We start from the raw sequence: 17,679 nt of genomic DNA on the forward strand, positions 1-17,679 counted from the left end.
TTCTGATAGAATCAGGTTGGCAATGCTGAACAGCTTTAGGGGAGGTTTTTAGAGAGATCATTGGCTCACTGACAAAATCCACTGACATCACTGATGCTCATTTCCAAATCCATAAGAGAGTAGTTTTTCTATTTTAGTTCCTGTGGAATATGTGGCCTTATTCTACAGTATCAACAGTCACAACATTCTGGGGCTTCAGTGTACTGGGTGTCCTTTGCTGTCCAACACTGGGCAAGTCACACCCTTGACCCCAAGATACACTCCAGAAAAGGAAGGACTGCTCTTCTCTTGGAGTACATGCAGTTCCCATTCCATGCCCCAAGTAATCAGTCAGAGATCCAGGTAGTTGAATGAGTTGCTAGAAAGCCAAATAGGATAGCCTGTGGTCAAGTCCTTGGCACTCTCTTGCTGTATAGAATAAACTAAGTTGGATGCATTCAGTAAAGGGGCTAATAACACAACCCTATAATATCCACTCAGAAGATCAGTGCAATCATATGCCTGTCTGCCTGGGACTAAGCGTAATTGAACTGAATTATGACTAAATGTGCATTTGCTCAGACTGTAGCATTTTGTTTTAAGTGGTTAAAAATCTTTATAATTCTCATTTACGTCTAGAATAAACCAGAAGTGTTAAAGGCTGCAAAGCAGTGGTGAAACTGGTAAACATGATTCAGTCCTGCACACAATAAGTCTGCTGTAAATCCTACTGATTTAAGCAGCTAATTATGTGAATGATGACTTCCAAATTCTCTCTGATTATATCTTCTCATAGAACTTTTCAACCATGTATTGCAGTAAATATTCCAATAAAAGGGGAATGCTTTCATCCAGTACTACAGACTAACAGACCATTTCTGTAATGTACTTAATCTGTCAACTAGTCCATATCCTTAATTGGACATAAATGCAGTTTTCCAAAGATGAACCCATACAGTTTTCACAACACATAAAGCTTTGGTCTGATCAGTTTAGTAGCCTCTTGAAATTCAGATAGTTCAAAATTAGTTAATGCTTCAAATGTTAACGCTTTCTCTGTTATTCTTACTGTTGTAAAACTTATGGGGTTGGTGGCCCAAGTGAGGATCTGGGACATACCAACATTACCCTTTGGGAATAAGGGCAGTTGCATCATGCAGGATAGAAAGCTGAATAATTGGCATGTCATTTCCAGAATCTAAAAGTGACAGTTTAAACAAGGATTTTGTTCAACCTTTAGGAGTAATATCAGAGTAAGTGTACTGTTTCGTACACAGCTTCAAAAACAATTATATATAAAGTGGTAGAAAAGTATTTAAACAAATAACATTTTTACTTAAGCATGGTACAACAAGCATTATCTAATTGACACATGAATCTTCCCCCAAGTCCTTTCTGATATACTGTGTACACCCATAGATGTAAGAATTCCTCAACCTCAATTTCATAGAGTTTCCTGGGACTTTCCCCCCAAGCAATTCATCACATTGTGTTCTGTTCCTCAAACACCTGTTGGCTCATAGTTCAAAATGCCATATTTGAGTGAATTGATTCCAGGGTGGCACATTTCCCTTCCCTATATTTTTACACTAATTTCTTAAGATTGATGTGGGATAAACTTAGTTCATCAAATAGCCTAAAAGATCTTGTACAACATTAAATGTAGAATGTTTCATGACAAAGTCCAATGGGAGTGTATGGAGGCTTAGTTGTTGTTCTCCCGACACTCCCCCAAAGATTCTAAAAGCTGAGATAGATCCAGTTGCTTCTGCCAAAATAACCTTTCTGTCTTCTAGAAATTCCAAAGGAATTCATACTGATTTATTTTCTAGCTCAAAAGCAAACATTTGACTTATCTTATTTTGGGGGAACCATTCCCAGGTACTGAATTTGGGCTGCCTTGTAGTACAGTAGGGCCCCGCTTACCGGCACTTTGTATTCCGGCGTCCCGCTAATGTGGTGGCTTTCAATTAGGGGAAATTCCCCATTTTAAAGCCGATTTTGCTGCATTTTCGCAGCATTTTCATGCGACGCACCCCATTATACTCAATCGGTTCCGCTTTACAGCGATTTCTGCTTTACGGCGGCAGTCCAGAACGGAACCTGCCGTATAAGCGGGACCCGCCTGTATTAACAAAGTTTATGATGCTCAGGACTGCTCTTTTCTGCAGGATGGATAACACAAGCCTGGAATATTTTCAAGCCTGTATGAAGAGTCAGCGTTTTCTCCCAGATTCTCCTTCACTTAGTGACAATCAACCTTTGATTGTAGAATCATGAATAAAAGCAAAGATTTTGGATGCAAAGTCCTGCATTCTGTTCTGAGCCAAAGGTTCCTATCCCATATTTTACTTGAACTTGCTGAAGATTCAGCTGTCTTTCCATGAGGAAGTTGTGCTTGGTAATCTCCCTCACCTTTGCTTGGGTTTTAGTCAGCTGTAATGGACTTCTCCATGGTAACTAGAAGGTCAAGCACTCTGAGAGCTTGCTGAGACATAAGTTTGAAAGGCCACATTCAAATAAACCTAGTAATGGTCTCTGTTGAAAGACCCATAGATACTTGTTGGGAACCACTGACAAGAAATCTCTTACAGTGAAAGAGTTCACAATGTTGAGTTTTTGCGTGCACACATGCATTTTAGTATTAACAAGAATGCGTTCCGATACCATATTTGATCATGTTCTACGTGTACTGCCTGGCATCTGAACACTGATCTGGCCTGTGGATAAGCTGTTCCTGTGTTGAGTCCTTGCGGGTCAAAGTGTTCTAGAGCTGACTTATCAGTCTGGGAAGCGGTTCTTTGGTTCCGGAAGTTGGGAGTCACCTCCTTGGTGGCACTGCACTCCCACCTTTGTAGAGGATAAGGAACGGGCACCCTGCAGTGTCCCTGGTCTGAGGGCTTGGCAAAATGCTGGGCCAGACAAGAATCAAGATGGCAGGAGGGCAGCTGTGCTGGGTTTGGCAATGGGGGAAACTTTATTCTGGAAGCCAGCCAAGCTTGTGCACATCTCCTGGTGGTGCCCTACCCTGGAGAAGAGTGCCCAAAGCCTTGTTCCTCCCAACTAGCCTTGTAGGCAGAAAGTTGTGCTTTGTAAACTGACCAGATGAACACAGTGTTACAGGAGAAGAACAAGGCAAAGCTTCCGATTTTTATTTTTAGAAAAAGATTCAGCTGAGATGATGTTTGAAAATAGTATAAGATATGGTGCAGGTCTGGGGTCTTCTATTCGATCTGCAGTGTATGGGTGGGGGAATCCCACTGAGTGTGCCCAGAGTGACCTTGGGGGTCCCAGCCAGATAAAAATGTCAGTACAAAATTGCACAAATATACAGTTTGAATCCCTTGTAACCTTTTCCTAACGATCTTCCACCTGTAATCTGGCAAGGGATGAATTCTTTAGGTCCTCCTCACAAAGTGCTCTGTATTCTGTATTCCAGAGAAGGCTTGCCTTTGGGATGGCACAGAAATCCATTTCATTTTACATTGAAAAGCGAACATACAGAATTTGCACTTTCCAAAATAATACTTGAAGCAAAACCCGGCTATCCTTCGAAAGGTGCCCTTCTCTGGATTTTGCAGCGTGGCTCTCCAGCCAAGTAATGCTACAAAGATGCATTTTCTAGGACAAAGTGTGCAACAAACATTAGTGAAAATAACATTAGAATGCATTATGTTTGGAACTATAAATATTGGTGGAAATACGCTTTGCAAAAATGTGTATTGGGCAAAATTGCATACAAAACATCACATATTAGGAGAAATTTACACTAAAATACCAATGAATTTTCATGGGAACTTAAAAAAACCACAAACTGGTGTGGAAATGTGGAGGATGAAGATTGGAAAAGTGAGAAGCTAAACTGGGCAGATTCTCCCACCCCTTCTTTGCAGCATTAATTTCCAAGCATCACCATGCTCCAGAATGCTGCCAAACATATCTGAACAGATTCTTGTATTGTCTACAACCTGTTTCAGATGAGCAGAAGGGCAAAGAGGGGCATAAAGTCAGCTTAACTGGAAAACTGAGGCTTCTAGAGGAGATGGACTTGATGAGGCTACTTCCTTCTCCTCCTCACGCAGCTGCAGAAAACTGGAGGAGGAGGAGGTTGTGCCCTCACCTTCAGCAGCGGCTTGCAGAGGTACCTTTGACATGGGAGCAAGTTCAGGTTTGTAAACTGGGCTGCTGCCAGTGGTATGGCTGTCATATTACTTCAGCAAAAAGTTGCTGAAAATACAGCTGAGGAATGGGATGCAAGATGGTCCTTTTTCCCTTTCCTTTTTTTTAAGGAGCTGCCCTAACCACCATCTTTTGTTTTGTGTTTCTTATATAATTCTAGCTAAATTAAATTTGGAGGCTTTGGGAGAAGAGATAATTGGCTGATGTAAATTATATGCAGTAGTGCTGACTTCATCCTGATTCAGAAAGCCTGAAAAGGGGAATAAGAGCCAGTCAGCCAGCCAGTGACATCTTGGCATCTGAGGCGGAAGAGCCAAATGGTGGCCTCGTTTGCAGTGTCCTTTTCAAAAACATAGCTGGTAATTTAATAAATGGCCCCAGCCTGCCACTTCAGGAGGCCACTGCTGTCCATCTCATCCCTGAGCCTGTCCAAACGGAGTGATGATGGTTCTGATGCCATTTACAGCTGCGCTGGGCATGAGAATGTCACGTAGGACCCCCTTGCCGGCTCCGCTTTCTTCCCACAAGACAGTGCTGACCAACACAAGACAAATGTAATCAAGTCTTAATGGGATGGTTCAGTTCTATTCCAATTTCTCCAGAGGGAAGTTAGTTGAAATCAGACTGGAATACCTTTCTGGGAAGAGTGAAATGGAGGCATTGCCTGTGTATCTGTAACTAATTAACAGGATCTGCCCTCTCCTCACCTTTTTTCTGAATGCTGCAGAACTAGGGAGGTGCTCTCCTCCCCCTGACGTGTGAAGGAAAGTTCTGAAGCTGGGTCTGTTAAAGAGATCATCTCCTCTGGGTGTCTTGCAGCCCAATATTATGCACATTTACTTGGGAATTCAAGTAAATACAATGGGAATTACTCTCAAGGATGTGTGGTTAGGATTGCAGTCACAGTCTGTAATAGTAACGTAACTCAAAACACTGATTATGTTTTAAATTCGAAAGAATTGCATGATAGGTGGGGATTCTGAATTATATCCTCTTGTGTCCCCCCCCCCCAAAAAAAAAATCTGTGCAGAGTAAAAGTCACTTATTAAGAAAATAACGTTTAAGACCATGTGTTCAGGGATATCCCGCTGCCAGAGGAGAGGACTGAGTGCAGGCCAGGGTGGGCAGATATGTCAATTTCGGTTTTCTTCTGTTATTTTTTTTTAAACCTCATGAAAATTCATCAACAATTTAGTGCAAGTTTCTCCTAATAAACACATTTTCGTACGCAGTTTTGACTAATGAACTCACTTTCGCAAGCTGTTTTCCTAATATAATGCACATTTCCCCTAGAATATGCATTTCTATCCATATCGTTTGGTTGGAGGACTGCACTGCAAAGTTCAGAGAAATGCAGCGTTAGAAGGATAATTGTGTTTTGGTTTGCACATTGGTTTGATAAGCGTGAGTGAGATAGTTTCTCATTAAAATGGCAATCAGAATGGAATTTCTCCTCCATGCCTAGGTGCAGGGCCCCTTCATAACATCAGAGATGCTCTATGGTGCTGCAAGCTTAATCACTGGAAGGAAGCCCTGGGGGGGACGTGGGAGGTGTCCATGGCAGGGCTCACCTCCCACAATTCTTGTTTCTGGGCGGGCAGTGTAGGTAGGGGAAGTAACTGCCTGAGTGACTCTTCCCATTGGACCCATTTGTAGGAGGCACCGGAAGGCAGTGCATGGCAGTGGCCTCCCACGCTGGTAGCCTGATGGGAGAGGGCCCCCAAAGTGGCATAGGAACAGAGAAACCTGGGCTGCTGGAGGAATGTTGTTCAGCACAGGAAGAGACCTGAGTTTTCCTACAGTCAACTCACTTGTATCATAAATCTGACCTGCCTAGTTTCAGCTTGTATCTTTCTGTTTGCTTTTCATAGACATATTAACTAGCTGACAAGTTTATGCAGAAGCCATGAATTCTGAGAAGCTGCTAGAAAGACCTTTTCTTCCCCGCAAAAAGAAAAAAGATGAGATCTTACAATTACACCAGGGAGACTCTGTCTGAACCATACCTTCATTGAAATTTGAGCATGGTCTAGATTGGGACAGAGCTGTTTAGCTGAATTATAGGATGACCCCTCAGGGTTACGTGATGTAAGGAAGATGTCAATGCCTGATCATTATACCAGTTCGTAGCTGCAGGCAATGACTGTAGAGATAATATGCAGAGGGAAGAAAAAGAGGGGAGGGAAGGGGCAGCTTCCAGGGGTTCACTTGCAGTGGTAGATTCTTCTGCACTTTTCAAATTTCAGGGCTCAAATCAGGAATTTAGGAACCAGAAGCTGGGATCTAGCCTACTTGGCTAACTGAGACTGTGCTATGCTTTCTGGCTCAGAAGGGGCAGTTGAGGTGTGCGGCAGAGGAGTCAACATAGCCTTCTATTCTACTTGCTGAACTTTGGGGCCCGAAGCACCAGGTTTGGACAGGAACAATAGCCCCCAGCCTGGGCTTAATGCTTATTATGTGCTTCACATAACTGCTGATCACCATTCTTACTTGTTCTATGCAGTCGTGGTTGCTGTTGGGTTTGGAAATAACGGGAGCTACTTCATGCCAGATGCCGACTGCTTTCGTTCATGTTGTTGCACTTTGTTGCGTGTCCCCTTGTTCTGTTTTCTGTTGCTTTGTCCTGGTGATTAGACTTGCCATATCCCCTCTTCTACCTGTTTAAGTGGGGACCCATATCTCCTTTGTGTGTGTTGTGCCACAACAACCACCTACTGCTACATGCAGTTGGTTGCTCACAGGGTGATCTGGCCAGTTTTTTGTAGAATATGGTAACAGAGAAAGAGAACTCATAGGAGTCTGGTGGTTGAAAGACCAGCAATAGGGATGGCTGCGTTTAGTCTCATTCCTGTTGATCAGAGTGTTGGTCTAAAACCAACTCTCTGCATAGTGTTGTGTGATCATGTCCTTTGGCAATTATTCACCATAGTGCTAATCTTGCATGTGTGAGAGCAAGTGGGATAAAATATATGTTTTGTTACAGATGAAGAAGCTGGGGGAGCTTTTTGTACACCGCCCAGAGAGCCTTCGGGCTTAGCGTGGTATATAAATTAAACTAAATAAATAAAATAAATAAATAAATGGCGCAGAACACAATCACTTGAATCAAAACAAGGGGGGGAAAGTGTGAACTGACAAGAAGAAGCAGATGTGCATACAGCTTAGGACCAGGATACCTGAAAGACCGTCTTGCCCCTTATATACCAAGTCAGTCACTGCGCTGTGCGGGCGAGGGCCTCCTGCAGGTACCATCTTATCAGGAGGTCTGTTCCATACAACATAGGAAGCGGACCTTTAGTGTTGTGGCACCTACCCTCTGGAATTCCCTCCCCTTAGATATTAGACAGGCGCCATCTCTGCTAACTTTTCGGCGACTACTGAAGAATTTCCTCTTTCAATAAGCCTTTTAAGCTGAGACCTTATCCCAGTCTGCATCTATGTTGGAATTGCTTTTTAATATGTTTTTAAACCTTTTCTTTTTTTCTTAAAGATGTTTTTAAAGTATTTTAAAAAAATGTTATAAATGTTTTATTTTATTTTAATGTATTTTAAAGTCTGTTTTTATGGTGTTTTAAAGTGTTTTTAGTGCTTTTATTTGCTGCCCTGGGTTCCTACTGGGACGAAGGGTGGGATATAAATCAAATAATAAATAAATAGTGATGATGCTCGCATCCATTTATCATCTTTACAGACTAGAACTGAGGACAGATAAATGTTGTTGCACTTTAGCCCGGTGATAATCATAGCTCTTTGAAACAATCGTTGAAATGGTCCTTTCAGCACATTAGACTCCTCCAAGCCGCATACCAACTGTACTGATCCCCACTCCCCTCCATGGACCGCATGGCAGACTGGAAGAATTGTGGTTGACCCAGCTCCACGTGGAAGAGAGCTGAGCAAATCCTAAGCAGCACGGTGCATTAATTCATTGGGGATTGTTTGGCTCGACACTAAACAAGACCAAAACTAGTTCAGGATAGTTTAGGCTTGGCTCCAGTCTGGAATTCAGTGTCTGCTGCAACTTCTTGGGATCAGATTCAGTTGATGTGACCTGATGACATAGATAAACTGCTTGCGACAATGCCGCCAGCAACATGTCCTATTAGCCTTGCCCTTCTTGGCTTATTAAAACTTGCTGAGGGTGTTTGACCAAGTGGGTCCAGGGTGTGGTCAATGCGTCGTTGCAGGAGGGAGTAGTTGCAGCCACCCTGAAAGAGGCAGTGATCTGACCACTTCTGAAAAACCCACCCTGGAGCCATCAGTTTGTGACAACTACTGCCCAGTCACAAATACCCTCTTTTTAGGGAAGGTGATCGAGAAGTTGTGGTGCAGCAATTGCAAGTACTCTTGGATGAAACAGATTATCTTGACCCATTCCAGTCTGGGTTCAGGCCTGGTTATGGGACTGAATTGGCCTTGGTTGCCTGATGGATGACCTTTATTGGGAGGACAGGGGAAGTGTGACCCTGTTACTCTTACTTGATCTCTCTGTGGCTTTTGATACCATTGACCATGGTATCCTTCTGAGATGGATATTGGATGCACTAGGCACTGTTTTACAGTGGTTCCGAACCTATCCCCAAGGTCATTTTAAGAGAATAGCATTGGGTGATTGTCTTTTGGCCCCTGGCAGTTGTGCTGTGGGGTGCCGCAGGGTACCATCTTGTCCCCCATGCTGTTTAACATCTATATGAAGCCCTTGGGAGCGGGCATCAGGAGATTTGGGGTGAGGTGTCAGCACTGATGATACCCAGCTCTATTTCTCTGTAACATCTGAATTGGGAGAGGCCGTGCAAGCCCTGGACCGCTGCCTGGACTCGGTGGTGGGCTGATGAGGGCAATAAACTGAGTGTGAATCCTAGCAAGACGAAGGCGCTGTGGGTTGGTGGTTCCTGAGTTTAGATAATTGGTCAGTTGCCTACTTTGGATGGGGTCATGGTCCCTCTGAAAGAGCAGGTTTGTAGTCCGGGGGTGCTCCTGGATCCATCTTTGTTGCTAGAGGCCCAGGTGACCTCAGTGGCTAGGAGTGCCTTTTACCAGTTTCAGCTGGTAAGACAGCTGTGGCCATTTCTGGACCAGGATACCCTGACCACTGTTGTCCATGCACCGGTAACCTCCAGGCTGGATTACTGTAATGCACTTTATGTGGGGCTGCCTTTGAGGTTGGTCCAGAAGCTGCAGCTGGTGCAAAATGCGGCAGTTCAACTGCTCACTGGGGCAGGGTATCGCCAACATGTCATGTGCTGCTGAAAGAATTTCACTGGCTGTCCATTAGCTAACAGACTGAGTTCATGGTGCCGGTATTGGTATACAAAGCCCTGTGCATCTTGGGACTGGGATGCCTGAGAGATCATCTTACCCCTTATATATCCAGTCGATCACTATGCTCTGAGGTGAGGGCCTCCTGCAGTTACTATCTTATCAGGAGGTCTATTCTGCACAACATAGGAAACAGACCTTTAGTGCTGTGGCACCGACACTTTAGAATTCCCTCCCCTTAAATATTAGACAGGGGCCATCTCTGTTATCTTTTCATTGCCTACTGAAGACCTTCCTCTTTCAACAAGCCTTTTAAGTAGAGACCTTATCCCAGTCTGCATTTGTGTTGGAATTGCTTTTTTAGGTGTTTTTAAAGCTTTTTTAAAAATATGTTTTTAAAGATGTTTTGTTTTAATTTATTTTAAAGTCTAAGATATTTCAGAGTGTTTTTAGAGTTTTTGTTTGACGCTCTGGGCTCTTAGGAGGAAGGGCGGGATATAAATTTAATAAACAAATAATAAACATAGGAACTACAGCTCCCATGACTTCCAGCTTCTCCAGATTCACTAGGCTGAGGTGGAAGCATGCAAGGCCTTGCAGAAGTCTTCATTCACACAGCGGAAGGAGCCCTCATGGCTACAACTACTCCTGCCTCCAGGGTCATCTGAAGGGTCCCATTTATACTGTGCTGGCTATAGCAACTTCTGAATTTAAAATTGCACAGCTTGCAAGACATATATATATATATTTCTGTCTGTCTCCTTTTGAACATATAAAACTTGGGTCAGAGTAACTTTTGAAGAATGGGTGGAGATCTGACCTTGCACTATTATAAAACAGAAGTAACTTTACTAAAATCAATGGTTTGTTCTACCTTTGTCCTACTTGGAGAGGCAGGTGGTATATCACGATCTGGGTGTTAATGCTATTTTTAAGCATGAGAATGTGTTGCTCGTTAGTGAACAAGGCAGGATATATATCATTCCATGTAGGGCACTTACTATGTAGTAGGCAAAGAATAGCTATTTTTCACAAACTGGCTACCCAAAGTCATCAGTAAGTGAAGGTCTGGGAAGAAGCATTCTTGCCACTGCATAAGCAGGGATTCTCTTCTTCATCAGCGTCTTGGCCCAACATGGCTGCCTCAGATACAGATGTAGGGAAGGGCTCTCCTATGATGACACTGTCAGACAAGAAATTGAGTGAAATTATCCAGCATATCAAGGTACAGACGAAATCAGATAAGAACTTGCCATGCTGCTCAATCCAATAAGAGAGCAACTCGCCTCTCTGACAGGCTGCGGTGCAGCTTTTTAATGTGGTGCTGACTTGTGAGTGAAATTGAAGCAAGTGTCACAGATAAAGCTCCTGGTCTATGGGTTGTTCTTGTGATTTTAATTTATTCTCTTGTACCACACCCTGGGATCAGTTTTGCAGTGAGGCAGGGCTTCAGAATATGTATAAAATAAATAATAAAGGAATTTAGAAGTAAGCCAGATGGCCTGGAGAACAGACGTCACCAGAATAATTTATGCTCAGTCTGTTGGTGTGCTCTGTTGCCAGTGTGCCTGCTGGTATGTACGGCAAGTGTTATGTGAGCCAGTTGGACAAGAACTGCTCTGGGTTGACGTCCCTGAGGTAGAGCATAGGAAGGCCTCATTGTTGCCTATGCAGCAACACGGCTGGTGAGGAAGCTGCTGTGGTGACCGGTAACATCTGTGCTTTGTGGGTTTTTTCCTGCCTGAGGATGCACAAGACCTCAATAAACCAGGAGAAGCATTCTGTGTCTTGGAGTTGGGTCTCTCCATAGACAATGATTCTGCAGCCCTGGAACAAGAATAGCTGTCTCTAGGCTCCGCAGAGCATGAAGGAAGACCTGGATGCCTCTGTGGATGGAAGGAATCCTACAGCTATCTGTGGAGAAGTTGTGTGGTGGTAGTTGGTGACTCCTTACTGAGAGGGACAGCAACAGCAGCAGTGTGCTGTTCTGACAAGTTTTCTTCCTGGTGTGTGTATCCAAGATTGTGACAGAGAGCTGGCCAAGACTCATCCTGTCCACTAACCATTATACCTTCCAACTCATTCATAAGGAACAAATAATGCTGCTGGACTCATCTTTGAGCAGGTAGTGAGGTGAAAATGAAGCTCTGGGTAGGGAGGTGAAGGGCTTTGGGGCACAGGTGATGTTTTCATCACTCACGGCCTCAGAATAATCCTGGAAGTGAGTAACTGGCTGCACAGATGGTGTTGTTGGGAAAGTTTTGGGTACTTGGATTATGGCCCTAAACTTTCATGATAGGGACTACAAGGTTCTGTCCTAGGCCTGATGGTAGCTAACATCTTTTTAAATGACTTGGATGAAGGTGTGGAAGGAATGTTCATCAAGTTTGCAGATGATACCAAACTGCGTGAGGTAGCTAATACCTTAGAAGACAGAAAAAGGATTCAAGATTATTTTGACGGGACAGAAAAATAACAAAAATGAATTCAACAGAGAAAAATATGTTCTTCATTCAGGCAGGAAGAACCAGATGTGCAAACACAGGTGAAACCTGGTTTGACAAGCAATACATACAAAAAAATTCTGGGGTTTTGGTAGTCCACAACTGAAATATGCATCAGCAGTGTGATGTAGTGGCTGAAAAGGCTAATGCAATTTTAAGTTTCATCAACAGAAGTATAGTGTCCAGATCGCAAGAAGTAATAGCTCCACTCTGTTCTGCTTTGGTCAGACCTTGCTTGTAGTTGTCTGTCCAGCACTGGGCAGTCTAAGAAGGATATTGAGAAACTGAGATGTGTCCAGAAAAGGGTGACCACAATGATGAGGGGCCTGGAGACCAAGATCAATGAGGAAATATTTGATGGCGCTGGATATGTTTAGCCTAGATAAAAGATTACTTGAGGGGTGATATGAAAGCCATATTTGATTACTAAGGGGCAAAATGAAAGCCATATCTGATGACTAAGAGGTGATACAAAAGCTTATTTGAATAGATGTCAGATGATGGAGCAAAATGGTTGTCTGTCACTCCATATGGCAGGACCTGAACCATTAGGTTTAAATTACCAGAAGAAGGCTTAGACCAGCCTTTCCCAACTAGTGGGCCACCAGATGTTGTTGGACCACAACTCCCATCTTTCCTGACCATTGCCAATGCTGGCTGAGGCTGATGGGAGTTGTGGTCCAACAACATCTGGTGGCGCACTAGTTGGGAAAGGCTGGCTTAGACTAAACATTAGGACAAACCTTCTGATGGCAGGGCTGTTTAGTGGAACAGACTGCCTTGGAAGGTGGTGGACTCTCTGCTGTTGGAGGTTTTTAAGCAAGAGGCTGGATGGTATCTTTAAAGGATGCTTTAGTACTGGATTACCTGCACTGACAAGCAGTTGCCCTTGTTGACCTTTTGATGTCCCTTCCCGTTCTGTGATTCTTTTCTTACCACTACAGCCCAAATTAGATCTCCTGGCAGATTTCAGCCATTGTGGGGGGTCTTTATTCACTGATGTTTGCTTTTTGCACAAAGCCTGTAGATTTTCTGTAAGCCTTTATGCCTTGCTAAAAGCTGGGAGAGGAGCAGGAGGTAAGGCAATCCTGCTCCCTTTTCTCCCCCTCCTTGGGTTTCCCATTTAGGTCTGCTTCATGGTCTTACTTAGTTATTAATTAAATTTATATCCCACCCTTCCTCCCAGAAGGAGCCCAGGGCAGCAAACAGAACACTAGAAAAACACTCTAATAACTTTATTTTATTTAACTTTTGCTTTATTTTAATTAACTAAATGTTATGGAGCAGCATGCTAATGTTGTAAATAAATAAAATAACTAAAATTTGAATTATCATGTTATTTGTTAGCCATGTTAGGACTTGTGTGCAGGAAGATGGGAGTATAAATTCCTTAAATAAAAGGCATTTCATTTTAGTCCTTGTATATGCCATCTTTTCATCAGGGAGTGCCCAAGACAGCTAACAAAACATTAAAAACCAGTATCAGTATCAAAACAGGGTTAATGGCACAGCATCTACAAAATAAGCATGTGTCAAACAGACAGCAGATAAAATCAATCTGCCAAGTTTTAGAACGCCTGCTGAAGCGGATGTCTTCAAAAGGCTGTGAGAGGTCATATATGCTAACCCCTCAGTGCCAAGAAACTGCTTCTAGTCAGTAGTTACCTCTGTGTTATAGCAGAAACAAGCAGAAGGAATATTCAGATCTACTGGTAGGTCTCTGGGTGATTTTGAGTAAATTGGCAAGGGTTTCTGATTCTTTAACAACAGCAACAGCAAAACCAATGGGATTCATCTAAATCAGGCTGCTGAAATTAAGGAAGCTAACCAGGAGTGGACGTCTGTGTCAAAGGAGAGTGAGCTCAGTCCAGTTCTGGCAGAGAACAATCCAGAGGCTTGGGACATGCTCAGAGGTGCTGCATCTCTCTTGCCCCAGGCTCTTGCTAGAGCAAAGGAAAGGTCCAGATATGTCACCTTTCTGTTCCTGGTGGTGGGTGGCCAGACTTGTTCGGCATCTGGTGAGAACAAAGGCTGGAATAGGTGGGTCTTTGGTCTTGTTGTCCAAAAGGCTGATCTTCTTCCTTAAGTATAACTGGGCTAAGCATCTAAGGAGCCTAAAATCTTTTTTTTAAAAACAGGCTCTTAATATTAAATCTTGCAGCTGTTTCATGTGGGCTCATGTGGACAAACACACATCTTTTTACGTAACAAATTCAGGGGGGAAAGTACTTGTAGTGGGAACTATTTGATAATGTGCCTACAGCAGTCAGACCAGTCTTGGCTCTTCTTGCCTCCTCTTGCCTCTTGCAGCAACATGGGCTGTTCCTCTTGGGGCCACTTTCACCTTTTTCTAGGGAATGGCTCAGAGTGATTCAGAAAAACCAACACAACTGTTTGCCCAGAGATTGTGCCTCCCTTGGTCGATGTGGCTCTTTCTCCAGCCTAGTACCCTTAATGGAACCCAACATCTGCCACTCCGTCAGGTAACCACCTCACCATGTCTCACAGTAAGGCTGCCTCTGGTGGGAAGATCCAGGCATGAGAATGAAGCAAGCCCGGCTGTCTTCAGGGCAGCTGAGCTCCATGTATGTGTGCTTGGAAGAATTGCTCAGGGCTAACAAACAGGGTGGAATTTCTGTAAACTTTATAGATTTGTGAGGCTTGCTCAAAGTATTGTCTGTCTGTCACATGCTTGGCATGTAGATCTTGAACACTTGCAAGTCTTCATTTTTATTGCAATGAAATGGCAACAGATGCAAACAACCACCACCAAGTGACATGCTCGTTATTAGAATGCATGATGCTGATGCTGATGCTGATGATTCCATCCATGTGCATGGTGCTTTCCTCAGTAGTACAAGCAAAAATACAAGTCCTGTCCGCCAAGGAGTTTACAGTGGAAGTATAAAGACTGGGGAGACAACATTAAGGGTAGGAAGGGAGGCCAGGAGAACAAGGGGATGAATGCCAACAAACGCCATCACACCTGCTAAGCCTTCTCTATACCTGAAGATGAGGACTGGGGATCTGTCTGGAACCACTGATAGAGGGCCAAGGTAGAATGACAAGCCCACAGAGACCCCTCTAAAATAGCCTCCTCCCACCTGGGATGATGGGAGCTGTTGTCCAAGACATCTGGAGGGCACCAGGTTGGGAAAAGTTGTTCTAAAAGGAAATGGGAAAGCCATGGTTTCTGTGCTAATCAATAGTTGTGATGCTTCACATAAATGCATTTGCAAAGCTTTGCTTGCATTAATTAAAAAAAAGTTTAATGTGAAGCCAAAAAGAAAAGGGGAAAACTTTAGGGGAAACTGGTCAGGACAGGCTAGGAGGACCATCTTCTTCCAGAGGAGCTCATGGACAGCTCATGTGGGTTTGTGCAATAAAAACATCAGTCTGGAATGACAAAGGGATTAGATTTCCTTTTGTGGCAAACGCACAGTCTCCAGGGCCCCTCAGCTTTCAGCTATCCTGTCTTTCTGCTCCATACCAAGATTTCCTGCTTTGTGTATTTCCTGTTTGGGTTGCCTTCTTGGGATAGTAAGATGTTCAGATTTCCCAGTTGAGTTCCTTTACTGTTTTCCCTTTCTGTCCCACTGCAGGTTCATGCGCTCAGACCTGACTGGCCTAAAGAATCACATGTGAAAGGGAAGCCAAATAAATACAGCACAAGCTTGACAGGAGCTTTAGCTGCACCGGATGGCATTGCTACAGCAACTGGAAAATACAAGTGAAACTTACAAGTGCAGCAGAAGCAAGTGCAGCACCTTCCTTTTGTGCAAAAGAGAGCGGCAGAACTATGCAGGAGAGCAAAGGGGGGCACTTGACAGATTTTGACCACGCTGTGGACAAGGAAAACTTCTCTTCCTGAACAGGGTTGGGCAACTGCTTACTCAGAAAATGGGAGTGCCACGAGGACTGCTGAGATTATTGTTTGTTTGTGGTTGTGTGTTGTAGCTTTGTAATCCTGCTGGGACTGAACTGCTTGGTACAGGTCCACTGAGGAACATCACATATTGGACAGTGCTTTCCCCCTGCTCCCAGAGGGTACGCCTGATACAAGAATTGCGACAGTTCTTTCTGGAAGGGAGGGAAAAAGAGAGAGAGAGAGAGTCTCCAGCTATCCCCTTCTGCTAGTCTGTGCTGTACCATGGGATGTAGGCAAAGCTCTGAGGAGAAAGAGGCAGCGCGGCGGTCCCGAAGAATTGACCGCCACCTGCGCTCTGAGAGTCAGCGTCAACGGCGCGAGATCAAGCTTTTGCTCCTTGGCACCAGCAACTCTGGCAAAAGTACCATTGTCAAGCAAATGAAAATTATTCACAGTGGTGGCTTTAACTTGGAGGCTTGTAAGGAGTACAAGCCTTTGATTATTTATAACGCCATTGACTCCCTCACTCGCATCATCCGCGCTCTGGCTACTCTGAAGATTGAGTTCCACAATCCTGATCGAGCCTATGATGCGGTGCAACTTTTTGCTCTGACAGGCCCTGCTGAAAGCAAAGGAGAGATCACACCTGAGCTGCTTGGGGTGATGAAGAGGCTCTGGGCTGACCCTGGGGTGCAGGAGTGTTTCTGTCGCTCCAATGAGTACCATCTAGAGGATAATGCTGCCTACTACTTGAATGACCTAGAAAGGATTGCTGCATTAGACTATATCCCGACTGTGGAAGACATTCTGCGCTCTCGGGACATGACCACGGGGATTGTGGAAAATAAGTTTACTTTCAAAGAGCTGACTTTCAAAATGGTAGATGTGGGTGGGCAGAGGTCTGAGCGCAAAAAATGGATCCACTGTTTTGAGGGGGTTACAGCCATAATTTTCTGTGTGGAGCTGAGTGGATATGACTTGAAGTTGTATGAAGATAACCAAACAGTAAGTCCATATTTAGTCTTTTTTTTCTTTGCCAGTCTTTACAGTTCCATTACTTGTATTGTGACAGTATCTATGAGTTCCAGGCATGATGCTTAGTTAGGAAACAGCTTCTGTGCATAGTAATTGTCCTTATTTTTGCTAGAAGCCTTTCAGGTCTTTCAGAAAAGAGTAGGACTTGCTTATGACTGTATCTCCGAGGCTTCATTGCTGCCCTACCTTCAAAGCTCAGAAACGATGACTGGTATTTGGACCATGTGGCTCTTTTTGAAAAGAGACATCATTGACTTGGCAGCTACTTTTAGGCTGGATGTTGTGTTCCTACTGGAGCTACTGTTGTCGTGTAGATAGGGAAAACTCTGGGGAAAGTATTCTGGAGGCATGTTAAACAGTTTCTTCTAAATGGCATAGTTTAAAAAAGGAGTTCTAGAAAGCCCTTGAAGCTTCAAAATTAAGTTGAATTAACCTTTTGGTGCTGTTTAAAATGGCACCCGCTTGCCTGAATTGGAAGACTTGCTCTTTGAGTGGGGTTTCACTGAGAGTTTTATGTTTCATATAATAAGCTTCTGTTCATATAATAAAAACTGGCTGCCTTTGCATTCTCTTTATAATATTAATACTGGCCTGCAGTTTGCCTGAGCAAACAGATACAGTAGCTATGGAAATGGCTGCATCTGTGTGGATCGTTGCATTCGCCCTCCTGGACTTGACCTTCATTGTCAATTTTGTTTGTGCTTTCCAGTATCCTTCCTTAATATAGAATTTAACTAAGGTGGTAATGAACATAATTGTAATGGTTCCTTTGCAGAAAGTCCTCTGTATGGGATTCAAAGTACCCATGTATCAATGACTCTGTTAAAAAATGTTCTTCATGCAGAAAATAACATT

At 43.7% G+C, this 17,679-nt stretch overlaps 2 protein-coding genes across 3 annotated transcripts in view; one reads left to right on the forward strand and one right to left on the reverse strand.

Annotated features, from left to right (window-relative positions):
- Window positions 1-17,679, reverse strand: part of RSPH14 (radial spoke head 14 homolog) — a 65,211-nt gene that overhangs the window by 19,471 nt on the left and 28,061 nt on the right. The window lies entirely within an intron of this gene.
- GNAZ (G protein subunit alpha z) overlaps window positions 1-17,679 on the forward strand; it is a 45,046-nt gene that overhangs the window by 10,854 nt on the left and 16,513 nt on the right. For both annotated transcript variants that reach the window (XM_061602487.1, XM_061602486.1), the window contains exon 2: window positions 15,524-16,794. In XM_061602487.1, coding sequence (XP_061458471.1) covers window positions 16,072-16,794 — 723 coding nt within the window. In that variant the 5' untranslated portion in view covers window positions 15,524-16,071. The remainder of the gene's footprint in view (window positions 1-15,523; window positions 16,795-17,679) is intronic.

This window comes from Rhineura floridana, chromosome 19 (assembly GCF_030035675.1).
Source record: "Rhineura floridana isolate rRhiFlo1 chromosome 19, rRhiFlo1.hap2, whole genome shotgun sequence".
Lineage (NCBI taxonomy): Eukaryota > Metazoa > Chordata > Lepidosauria > Squamata > Rhineuridae > Rhineura > Rhineura floridana.